Source organism: Alosa alosa, chromosome 17, assembly GCF_017589495.1.
Source record: "Alosa alosa isolate M-15738 ecotype Scorff River chromosome 17, AALO_Geno_1.1, whole genome shotgun sequence".
Classification (NCBI taxonomy): Eukaryota; Metazoa; Chordata; class Actinopteri; order Clupeiformes; family Clupeidae; genus Alosa; species Alosa alosa.
The window spans coordinates 19,017,951-19,030,450 of NC_063205.1; the positions used below are offsets into that span (position 1 = coordinate 19,017,951).

General features: G+C 42.3%; 2 protein-coding genes across 4 annotated transcripts in view; one reads left to right on the top strand and one right to left on the bottom strand.

Annotated features, from left to right (window-relative positions):
* Positions 1–12,500, bottom strand: part of frs2a (fibroblast growth factor receptor substrate 2a) — a 57,830-nt gene that overhangs the window by 6,656 nt on the left and 38,674 nt on the right. Inside the window, exons 1-4 of one of the 3 annotated variants that reach the window (XM_048268310.1) lie at positions 4,271–4,345; positions 3,812–3,904; positions 2,817–2,908; positions 352–538 (exon numbers count right to left, since the gene is read on the bottom strand). In XM_048268310.1, the coding sequence (XP_048124267.1) occupies positions 352–538; positions 2,817–2,882 (253 nt within the window). In that variant the 5' untranslated portion in view covers positions 2,883–2,908; positions 3,812–3,904; positions 4,271–4,345. Of the gene's footprint in view, positions 1–351; positions 539–2,816; positions 2,909–3,811; positions 3,905–4,270; positions 4,346–12,500 lie in introns of those variants that run through there. The other 2 variants (XM_048268311.1, XM_048268308.1) reach the window with 2 other exon arrangements.
* LOC125311026 (topoisomerase 1-associated factor 1-like) lies at positions 8,633–11,074 on the top strand. Its single transcript, XM_048268834.1, has 7 exons — positions 8,633–8,662; positions 8,933–9,010; positions 9,098–9,196; positions 9,737–9,808; positions 9,892–9,963; positions 10,660–10,734; positions 11,025–11,074. Exons 2-7 carry the CDS (start codon positions 8,938–8,940, stop codon positions 11,072–11,074), a joined length of 441 nt encoding a protein of 146 aa, XP_048124791.1. The 5' UTR covers positions 8,633–8,662; positions 8,933–8,937.

A 12,500-nucleotide genomic window follows, 5' to 3' on the forward strand; every position in this document is an offset into this window, starting at 1 on the left:
AGCAAAAAACACCGCAACTTCCTTCGCAATATTTTTGAAAATTTGTCACGAAATCAGGCATTTTAGGTCGCAACAATCTCAAAAAATCCTTGCAAAATCCTGGAGGGACTGATTTCCTACCTATCTCTTGCTGCCACTGGGGGAAAAAAAAACACAAAAAAAAACAAAATCCCCACCAACCCATGACCTCAACTGACAACCAACAGGCCCTATTGTACTGTCACACAGTGCTTTGGCAACACTGCCCACAAAGCTATGTCGAACTGAAATGTATTGAGTGGGGGATGCGAAGACAGACACCGAAACACAGCAAGAGAGAAAGAGAGAGAGAGTGAGAGAGGAGAGGCTCACCCTGGCCAGTCTGGCAGCGGCGTCCGCTCTCGAAAGAGAAAAGGTTGGAGTCGTAGCCATATCGCCGCAGGCACAGGTAGGGCCACCTGACGGCGTGGCGCTTGCGTGTGTGCAGGATGAGCTCCTCCTCCGTCAGCTCCATCACGCCGGAGCCCAGCTCGTTCCCGTCGTCGTCCACATTTATGACCTACACACACACACACACACACACACACACAGACACAATTAATTAACTCACACACTGAGTATTTATCTGTTCCAGCACTCTTCACTACTAAAATTGTATTGAGCACACCTATTTTATAACACACACACATACAATGGCAAATCTCCTTAATTATACATTCACACGCATCATCATCATCATCATCTGTGCCACCTACACACACCCTCATCCAGGCAAATTTGACCTGGCTACAACCATTTAAGCTTGTGCCTTCCTGACACCTGACTGTGTCTGTCTGGACTGTACAATGATGCCCCTGTTTCTAGTGGTCAGCATGTCCAGACCCACAGGCTATATCCATGTATACCTATTTTTGAGACATGGGTGAGACAGGGGTGCGATTCACTGCTATCTTTACCAACTACTAGGAGTCAAGCTTTGGATGAGACGTTCCATATAGCCCCAGCATTCACATTATTCAGTGCCCTTACTGTTAGGCTTCAAGTGGACTCCTCATCCAGGAAATTCAGAACCCAGCCCTTCAAGAGGCCACAAGTTACAAGCCAACACAAAGCACCTGTCTGACATACATCGGGAACAACATGTCGGCTACAACAACTGTACTCTGTCAGTAACACTGATGTTTCAGAAAAGGTGGATGAGTTAAGCATGAGGTTAACTAGGCAATTCAGAAGTAGTAGTAGTAGTAGTAGTAGTAGTAATAGTAGTAGTAAAAACAGGCCTCCCTTCAATCATTTCCATGAGCTTTACTTCAAGTGATATGCATGAAAGGTACCATCCATCAAAGTGCATGTAGTTTGGGCTTAGAGAGTGACCACAGACGTGTCTGTGTCTCTCTCCCCAAGCCACTGGCACAATGCATTACTGATTAGCCATGCTTTATGGGAGAGTGAGGAGGCCACAGGGCAACAGCCATTAGGGGAGACATATACCCTCCGTGCCCCCTTCCCACATCCCCACATCCCCCCAAGGGCAGGCTGGCAGCAGTTGACCTGGGCCCCCGGACTGGACAAGAGAAGCTTTATGCTGCAGAAGAGGCTTAACGTGGCCAAAGTAGATAATGATGCCTGATGTCTGAAATATGACAACAATCAGTCATCTGTTGGGACGCTCCCTACACCAGAAGTCACATGACACACACCCCCTGGGCTATTACGCAGGTCATGTTTGACCATGTGGTGGAGCGCTGCCTGAGAGAGCGGTCGGGATCCTTCCCAAAAATCTGTTGTACCAGTGGGTGATCAGACTCCTAAAGGGCCGCAGTCGGAATTGATGTCCCAGGTTCCAATAGGTACTCATTTTTTTTTACTTGACGGACGCTTATCAAGTGAAATTGAAGGAGCAAGTGGGATTTTACAGTAGCAGATGCTTTTATCCAAAGACACAGGAACATTGGGCTTGGGTTTGGGAATCAAAGCCGTGTTGCACGTTTCTCAGTCGGTCAGGTGCTGCCGCTGCTCCACCACGTCCCCATAGCAACTTACTAGTAAGGCACAACAAACTAACCTTCAGTATATTACAAGAGCTCAAGAGTGAGCATTAAATACTAACTCAATATGACAAAGTGCAAGGAGATCAGGTAATGACGTGCACAGTAAAGTGCAAGTTGGGCATTACTAATACTACTAATATTACACTATAGTAAAAATAGTCACTATTTCTGTGCCTACATTTCACCCGATGCCAGGAACTATCCATTAAAAAGCCAGGGCCTCCCGTGGGATAATGCTAGGTCTGGCATAGTCTACACCCACACACACTGGGCTTGACCAGGACTTGAGCTGAAGACTGCATTCTAATTTTACACATGGAATATAACTCAGGCAGACAACTGGCCAGTCCACTGATAATCAACACCTACATTGAACACAAACATGCAAATAGTGTTCATCACACAATAAGCATTGTTTAGTACACACACACACACACACACACACACACACACACACACACACACACACACACACACACACACCTTTGCAGTAAGGTGGAGATGTATTACAGATAGACAGCGATAATGAAAGAGAAGAGATGAAAGAATGTGGGAGATTGAGAAAGAGAGTGAGAAAGAAGAGTGAGTGAGAGAGAAGAGAGAGTGGAGTGAGTGAGAGAGAAGAGTGAGTGAGAGAGAAGAGAGAGTGAGAGAGAAGAGAGAGTGAGAGAGAAGAGTGAGCGAGAGCTCACGAAAAGCAAGTGAGAGAGATAGAGTGAGCGAGAGAATGAGAGAGTGACAGAGCATGTGGGAACAAGAGAGGAAGAGAGAATGACATGGCCTTACCTTGAATTTGCTTTGATGGTTGTCTGGGATGGAGTCTTTATCAGGACAGCTACAGCAGCTACCCATGGCTTCTTTAGAAGACCATTTGATCTCTGAAAAGCAAACAAAAAACTAAAAATACAGAAAAATAAAAGAGAGGGAAATAATGTAGCATACACCAAATATGGAGGACTTGAAGAGGCTGAACAGCAGGCAACTAACTGCACAGCCCCGGCAGCATTCACCGACCAGACAGTGGCATGGAGTGGGTGTTGATCTTAAGGATATGGGTGGAAGAAAGCAAACGATTGCAGGTGATTGCTAAAGCAAACTATTACGTACACAGCAAGGCACTGCTGTTTTTCTCTGGGCGGCCCAAAAGTAAGTATCACACTGAATATTCACACCAGGCAGCAGGCGAGTGGGAATATACCGGCAGCCTGAGCAGATGTTGGGCTATAGTGCTCTAACCCTCTTCGTCTTAAGACCACAGGTACGGAGGCAAGGCAAATGCATTTATATAGCAGAATTCATCCCCAATGGTAATTCAAACTGGTTTAATTATGATAGAGCTGTTTATCTCTGTTAGATATCATTGAGAGAACTTATTTAAATTGGGAATGGGGGGGTGGTAAACTGTGAAATGAGGTGAGGGGAAACTGACAATAAAATGACGATAATATAAAACTAGACCTCTGTGGAACTATGGAACAATGGACTGGAAGATGGTGCCTTGGCTAAATCGGCTGGATTTCAGAAACCTGCCGTAGCATTTTTTTTGTTAGAAAGTCATGCAGTAAGCAAATGTGATGTCTAATGTAGTGGACTTGCTAAATGCCTTATATCTTGAAAATCCAACTACCGGTATTGCCTTTTTGAAACCTTACAATATTACCAACAAACACAGCTACTTGTTCACCACTGAAGGGATGTGTGCGTGTGTGCGTGTGTGTGCGTGTAGTGGTTGTAGTTCCCCAACCCGCCCAGCAGAGGGCACTGGCACCAGGGTGTCTTACCTACATCCAGCCATCAACGTTCCTGGGTCCCTCCCCAAACCTCGCCTTGGTCATCCTTCACCATGTCATGGCCGCCAGGAACCCGACCAGCGCCTGTGGGGGTCAGAGGAGATGAGTAGAATGTGGTCAATACACTTGAACGTCAAAAGGACCGTTTTATAAATGTGTACATATTCTCATTGGCCTTCCTAATTGACTGCGTTCCCAAAGACACAAAACAAATCATCTTTATGTTGTCATCAGCGCAGAGCTTACTCACTAAGCACCAAGCGCAACAAATATACACAAGGTGTGGTTGCGGGGCAATTAAAAAGTCATTAGTAATGCAGTTTATTTCAGACATGTGATGCTCTCATACGATAAACACACACACACACCTATGCATACAGTATGAGTGTACATCGCCATACTGATACAAAAAAAAGACACACATACTAGAGGTATGCATTGCACACACACCTTAACCCTGGAGGGTAGAGAGGAGTTTCTGAGGTTACGGTTAGCAATGACTCCATCACCATAACACTGGCTAATATTATTACCAGCTCCACTAACCGCTGAAGTTACGAAAGCCGATGGATTAATGGCCTAAGCTCTCAGTGCCCCGGGGGCCTGACTGAGCATGAGCATGAGCCATCCGTCCGCGGCTCCTGCCTCTCCCCTGTGAGTGAGTGACACAAATCAGCCCCATTAGTCCGCGTCACTCCCTCCATCCATCCATCCCTCCCTCCCTCCCTCCGTTCGTCCCTCGGTGAACACAGAGAGAGACAGGCATCCGCACCGCAGCAGGGCGGCCCGCGCATAGCTGCAATTACCCCGGTGATTTACACCCCGGCCAGAGGCAGAACCAAAGCCCCAGAGCAGGGCACTACCAGACGCCCTACACACACACACACACACACACACACACACACACGGCACGGCTCTGCACCCAGTCCCCAGTCCAAGCTACAACACAAGGGGTTCTAAAGATCTCTCTCCCTCTTTCAATGTTCTCTCGGTCTCTCCATCTCAATTTATTTCTTCCTCCCCTCGCTCTATTTCTTTCTAAGTGACTACGATATTTCCTTCTCTCAACATTTTTTCTCTCTAAATGCTATATTTTTTCACAATGTCAATCTTCTCAGTTGACATTTTGTCAAAGTCAACTACTTTTCCCCCTTCATCTCTCCCTCGATGGCTTTGCTTAACTGACTTATAATCATAAGGGAGACACATTCTTTCTGTTCATGTTCAATTTAACAAGCTTTGTTGAGGCCCCTATTTGAAACCTATGCAACCGTGCTGAAAAAACAGTGCTGTGAGGTCTCAAAATCGACAAAATGGTGTTGAGAAACAAAGCAACAATACAACGATGAAACATAGACAATAAAAGAAAACAACTTAAAATAAACACACAACAAGGTCATTAATGCAGGTGAAACAAGCGAAAAGCAAGACACAAACATTTCTTTCTCACTCTACCTCTCTCTCTCATACTCACTCACTTTATATATCTCTCCCTCTCTTTCTTCCAAACGATGTTCTCAGTGCCTTTCAGTGACAGTCATTAGGAGCTAGGTTGGCAGATTGAGGGTGCAATGGTCCCAGTACTCTCACATACACACAACTAACGTGCTTGTGGGCAAACACACATCTCACACTTGAATAAACCTGGCTAGTTAATAAACCACACAACACACACATACTTCATCAAGTTTAACACACACACACACACACACACACACACACACACACACACACAGACACAGACACAACTCCAACATAATGCATACTCACTCTCTCTCTCTCTCAAGCAGACACACTCCCGAACTCAATCATTCAGTCAAAACTCGTCCTCCCCCGCAGTACACTCCCAGTGCTGCAAGCAAATGTCTGTGTGTGTGTGTGTGTGTTGTGTGTGTGTACACGTATGTACGTTTGTGTGTCTATCCGCCCACAGGTTGAAACACCTAAGAGGTCTTGGGGAGCAAAGGCCACAGAATGCAAGAAGGAAAGAACCTGTGGCTTAAGAAACAATGTGCAAAGAGAGAGAGAGAGAGAGAGAGAGAGAGAGAGAGAGAGAGAGAGAGAGAGAGAGAAAGTGAGAGAGTGCGAGAGAGAGAGTGTGTGGGAGAGAGAGAACAGCGTGATGAGGAAACTGGTATAAAGTCACATGGAGAGGTGCCACAACTTTAAGAGGTGGCCATGAGAGACTGTTTCCAAGAGAGACAAAAAGAGTAAATCAATGAGTAAGTGTGTGTGTGTGCGTGTGTGTGTGTGTGTGTGTGTGTGTGTGTGTGTGTGTGTACTTATCCTACCGACCAATAGGGGACTATGGGTTGATTGCACACCAACCAATAGGGGACAATTGACTGAGTGGGGACCTAAAACCATAGTCCCCACCAGGATAACAGCTATACATGATAGCAGCTGTCATGCTAACATACCTAGCATCAATATCTCTGAAAAGTTTTCATCGTCCCCAAAAAGTTCTGATTTTGTCCTAATGTGTGTGTGTGCTGAAGATCGAGGCTTAGGAGTGAGACACCTTTGGTCAGTGGCTGTATTGCAGGTGTGTAAACTATGCTGCAGGCTCCACCCCAATGACATTGTCTGAAGTCAGGTTCCGCCCACAGAAGTGGGCATTGTCACATGATGTATCAGGTGACCATAAGCCACCAAGAAACCAGGAAAAGACAGTTACTGGAGAACAGCAAAGGAAGTTTACCCATAGGCTAAGGTTACTAGCCTATTAGACATGGTGAAACCAAGCTTATTACCTCTATATTGCCATATTCAACAGAATCTCCATAAAAGCCTGTTTCAAAGTTGTGTTTTATCTATGGCCTATGATAAACCTGGTTTAACGGGTCAACTAACTTTAAAGTTTGCCTAGATTTGTGTGTTAACGCCACTCCTTCCAGCAACTTGGCCATCTTAGTTTAATTTTCATGTCATTGATTACTTGTTTGCACAAATTAATGAGTGATTATTCAACATATAGGCTTCAAGTAGGCTACTTTACAGGCCTAGCCTACTATTACTAGAGTATTACTAGATTACTACACGCTTGAAATCGCCTGTGTTATGTTAAGCTAATTGCATAGTATTTAAGCACTTCTCGACTAATGTCCCCCTATACAGACTATAGGGACACCCTCCCCCAACATTTTGGCGGTTTGGCTGCACTCCCTTTTCCACTCTCGCACTCCGGTCTCATCAGACTCAAGTCCCCAAATAGACTATAGGAACGATCCCCACACCCACCCCAGATGCTTTTGGCGGCTCAGTTTTACAACTAGGCTATATCAGCACTTTTGTATTCCATAGGTTTAGTCTAAAAACATTTCTAATTGATGATACCGAATATAAACAATTAAATTAATGAAAATAAAAATGTATTAATTTCGGTTATTTTATTTCAAACAACGCAAGAGATTCACGCCCAATCAGCAGCTTATCTATCCCAGCGTCCTTTCTTCTACAACAAGAAGTACTTTGACAAAGCCATTTTGATGAAACCAGGGAGTAGGTGAACGTGGAGGAGGAGAGGACACGGTGTGCTGTAAATGTAAGTTTAATGTTCTGTCTTGTATTGCTTTATACTTGAGAAACATATTTTTGATAGAACAGCAGGGTAGTTCTTGTTGCTACGTTATAATCGCATTAACGTTAGGTTAGTTACTGGATACGAGTCTTACACCACTCCGCTGGTACTACGGTAGTAAGTGTTGAATTAATGCGATGTATAACGTTATACTTTTACTTTTGACGGCTTTGATCCTCGAAGCCTGCATGCTTAAACCATGTAACGTTTCAGCAAGCCAACTACCAAATGTTATTAAGATGGCAAGCAAACGAAGTTCGCGACGCTAGCAAATTTGCCTACAAATAGAGGCGTTAGCATAGATGGTCTAACAGGGGACATGTCTGCACGCTGGCAAGTTCACCTTAACGTTGCCTGAAAAACCAGACAGCATGCTAATGAAGTAAACACGTTAGCAAGCTAACAAAGTTATCAAAAAAAGTAGAGACCTTGCTACTGTTAATAAGTCAATACTTTAGCGAGCTATCATAATGACAAAGTAGCTTAACAGCCTAGTTATACAGACATTAGGCTAACGTTAGAGATATTAAGTTCTTTTCCCCCCATGATGTCAGTCTTATATTCTTCTATTATTATCTCCTTAGATATTACTTGTTGAGCATGTGAAATGACAAGGTAAGCATTTCAAATTTGTATTCCTATGGTCATGCTTATTCCAGATTAAATTTGGGCTAACATATTGATGTATAATATGTATTAGACTATTATTAGTGTAATGGTGTAAAATGCATGCTTTTCTTTTCTATTGCACAGTACCAACTCGAGAGGTTCTTAAAACGAATTTTAGTTTTATACCAGCATCACTCAAAGTGTGAATCCCTCTATGATAAAATGGTATAGTTGACAGCTACACCTCATTAGTTTGCACATCACAGTAATGTTCCTGTTTGACAATTCTCTAAATAAATTGTGTATGGGATGAGGCAAAATTGTAATATAAAAGGATGATGTTGCTCTTATTAAATCAATAATAGACCATTTAATGCAATGAACTGCTATAGACCCAGGACTTGGAGATGGAGGCATACTGTAGATGACTGTTACTGTTTGCCTGTGTGCCATGTGAAGAAAGAGCAATCATTGTTCATATGCAATAAAAACATTCTTGAGAAAATGTCTTATGGGCATGAATAGCGGAATTAGATGATCATTTCATAGCTTATACTGTATGTTTGTTACAGGCAACCATGGGGAAGCAGGAGAAGCGATGCAGAATCGATACAAAGCGGAAGGCCCAAAAAAGAACAACAAAAGTACGAAATGTAAGTAATTTACATTCTAAACATGTTAAATCACCCAGTGTTTACTCCAGGAGACGTGTTGTGTGCTACAGGTGTGAACACAAAACTCGGAAATATGTTTGGACCTGATTCTCCTTATATTGTCCGGTCTTATGTGATGGCTATATATTTGATTCTCTGTATATTGTCTGGTAATATGTGATTGCTATATACACTATATTTCCAAAAGTATTGGGTCACCTGCCTTGACCCCGATATGAACTTCAGTCACATCCTATTCTTAATCCATAGTCCTGATGGCCATGGAAAGAGGGTGCTTAATGGACTACAAAGGAAAGAATTTAGATGAAATTGAAATTGATCCCAATGGTAATTATAATGTTCAAGGTTAATGTTAATCTCACTATGATTTATACATTTAGTAGATTTCACAAGTTTCTGATTGGTGTGCTTTAGAAACAATTCCAGAGGAGAGTGACCATTCAGAAAGCGAACTGACGGGCGAAGAACTAAGCCCACCTTCTACATCCTACCTACCTTCAGCTGCTAAGAAACGTACGTATTAAGGGTAACAGTGTTTCCTCTACATTTATTTCAGCATGGCGGCCCCCCATTGTTTAATTAATACCGCCACGGTATCAGAATCAGGGCAGACGCACATTTGCTTTTTAAATAATCCTGCGACGTATCCTCCCCTGCTGGCTGCCGCTCACATTGCAATTTAACAATAAGTAGCCTAAACTAGTCAGAGGTTATTATGGCCCGTCCAGTTTCAGTTTACATATTATATATTGTATTGATGTAGCCTATTTAAAGCATTAACTTTCTTCTCAGTGTTTCCTCTTCATTTAGCAGTGCCACTGCTTCAGAATTAGGGGACGCCAAAAATATTGTCCTGAAGCATAGTACTAGTAGGCTAAATGCCCTCCGCTGGTTGCTGAAAAATTGCAGTTTAAGAATAAACAGCAATGCTAATCCGAGGTACCTGCCGCCACTGTTAAAAAAAAATCTAGCGGAAAAACTGGGTAATATGAATGCTTGCAGGTTGTCTTGAAGGTGTTGAACATGATGCTGATTTTAATGTCTGAAACGCAGGAACTTCAAAGAAGAAACAGTGCATGCAATCAGAGGACGAGTCCGAGGATCCAGGTTCAGCTGCTAAGAAACGTAAGTATTAAGAGTAATATGAATGCTTGCAGGTTGTCTTGAAGGTGTTGAACATGATGCTGATTTTAATGTCTGAAACGCAGGCACTTCAAAGAAGAAACACTGCATGCAGTCAGAGGACGAGTCCGAGGATCCAGGTTCAGCTACTAAGAAACGTGAGTAAGGTTTTGTTCATGCCTAACTGATAAATAAATGTCATCGGAGACAGCAGGGGCCATATTCACAAAGAATCTTAAGGCTAAAAAAGTAACTACTAACTTTCAGAGAATGCTGTAGCAACATAATTGACATCCCCAGAAAGTCCTCTGCACGTAACTTTAGGTATGGACAAGAAATGTAGCCACCACATCCAAACGATTCGCAAATGTACGTAGCCACCATGTTATTCAACTACCCCGTGACGACCTATGCGGTACATGCTCACAACGTTACCCACAATATAACTGTCAGCTGGGATTAACTCAAAAGTATTTTTTAGCCCCTAAAAGTAGCACCTAAGTCTGGGATAGCTTAGAAATAGTCAAGAGGACTTCTAACTCACTAAAACCTTTTCACAAACATTTGGGTAACACTTTACTTGACGGGTGAGTTCATAACACATAACTCATAGCAGCTGTCATAAACTGCACATAAAGCATTCATGACTGTTTCATGATACATGACTCAATATTCATACCAAACCTTTCATGAATGTGAAGCAAAACATAAATAAATCACAAGCAAAAAATTGCTTCTCCTCTTTGCAAACGTGTCTTCATACAGATTCATTTTAAAAAATGTTGTTTGCCCTTCACAAAATGTGTGTTGCAGACAGGATGGTGATTTGTGGTGTGAAATTGTTTTTGTTTTAGGCACATCAAAGATGAAGAGCCAAAGTAAATGTGATGAAATGAACTCCGATGTTCCAGATGCAGCATCCAAGACATGTAAGTATGATGGATGTTTGTGTTCTGATATGAACTTATGTAGTCCGATCAAAACTAGTGTAGCAAATGATAGGGTTTGTGTTCAAGTAAATATGTTAAACCTGTCATGAAACTGAGCTAAAATAAATGTATAGGCCTCTGTCTTTATCAAATTAAAACTTGTCAAACAACTTCATCATACAACAATTCATTCATTGTCAGACTTGAAAGACACATAAGTGTGAATATTTTGGTTAAGCATATTTCATTAGTGTCTTTTTGATATTCTTTGTTGTGATTCTATTTCACAGCCTGCCGCAAAGAGAAGACCATGGAGTCAAGAAGAAATCTGCGCTGTTGAGAAGACCCTGATGAAATTTATCACTACAGGCAGAACTCCTGGGAAGGCAGACTTTTTGTATCAACTCAGCACCTGAAGCACTTAAGTTCCGTGACTGGATGTCAGTTAAGTTTTATGTCAAAAATCGTTGTGTGTCCTACCAAAGAACCACACAGACCCTTTATAGCAATTTGATAAGAATGAGTTTGGGGTGGGAGATGGGAATGTGTTCAGTTTTCTTAACAGGGCTTGAGCATTTTCAGAGGACCACACAATACATGCCCTGTACTTACACAGTATTCTTGTTTATATTTTATGTTGGCAGAGGGTCAGCAATGTTTTTGTCATTGGTATTACAGTACATGCACTTTATTTTAACAGTACTTTAAATGATTTTAGGTTGGGAGAGGGTCAATTGTGTACTTTCGTTGTTAATACTACATGCTCATACAAACAGGCTTTAGAGGAAAATTAATGATGCCTATGATTGTAATAATGTTGAAGTGTAAAGAGTTGCGTGTGAGAAGAAGGTACATTGTATCCTTGTTGATCGAGGTTCGCTAAAAATATTCTGACAACACAATTTTTTTATTCATTTTAATATTTCTTTTATTTTCATTATTCACTTGGTATCTGCAATGCCTGAGTAGATATTTTATATTGAGAAGGTATCTGCTTGTTCACATGGTGTTGACTGTAGCATTACTAGCACTTTCAGAAATAATGTACGCTAATAACTATCACAACAATCTACCCTCATAACGCTCTAATGAAGTGTGGTTGTGCATTCTGGCACTGTGTTAAGCAGCCAATAAATGTGTTGATTGCTACTGTTTTATTTCTTTCCTTGTGTATACGTGATTAGCTTCAACTTGGTGTCATGAGGCAGGTCTCACGAGTATTTCCAAAACAACAGTAAATCCCCTCAAATACCTCATGGTATTATAGTATAAGATGCATTGCAACTTGAACAAATGTGGTTTACATTACATGTGCTCCTTCAGAATGGTTTTCAGTATATCCAAGAAAATACAGAAGTTGGTCCCCAGATTGCACTGTGCTTGTTGATTACATCACTTGGGTGGGTGTAACTATGGGCGGGCCAGAGTCCTCACTTTGATTACCTGACACCTGTCCCCTGTGGCTGGTCAGGAGTCAGGGTGTCAGACTAACTTCAGGTATGAAGTGTGTATTCTATATTACAACTGATTTGCTTATTACTGAACCCATATACAATGATCCTGTGCAATGCCTTGTCTGTACCATGCTTAGAAAGTGGTGTCCCCAAAAGTGACTGTTCTTTCAGGTGTCCCCAGGCGGTGATAAAGATGGGTATGTGTGTGTGTGTGTGTGTGTGAGGGAGAGAAAGATAGAGAGAGACAGAGAGAGACAGAGAGAGAGAGAGAGAGAGAGAGAGAATGGTTTGAGGCAATATCTGCCCACTCAA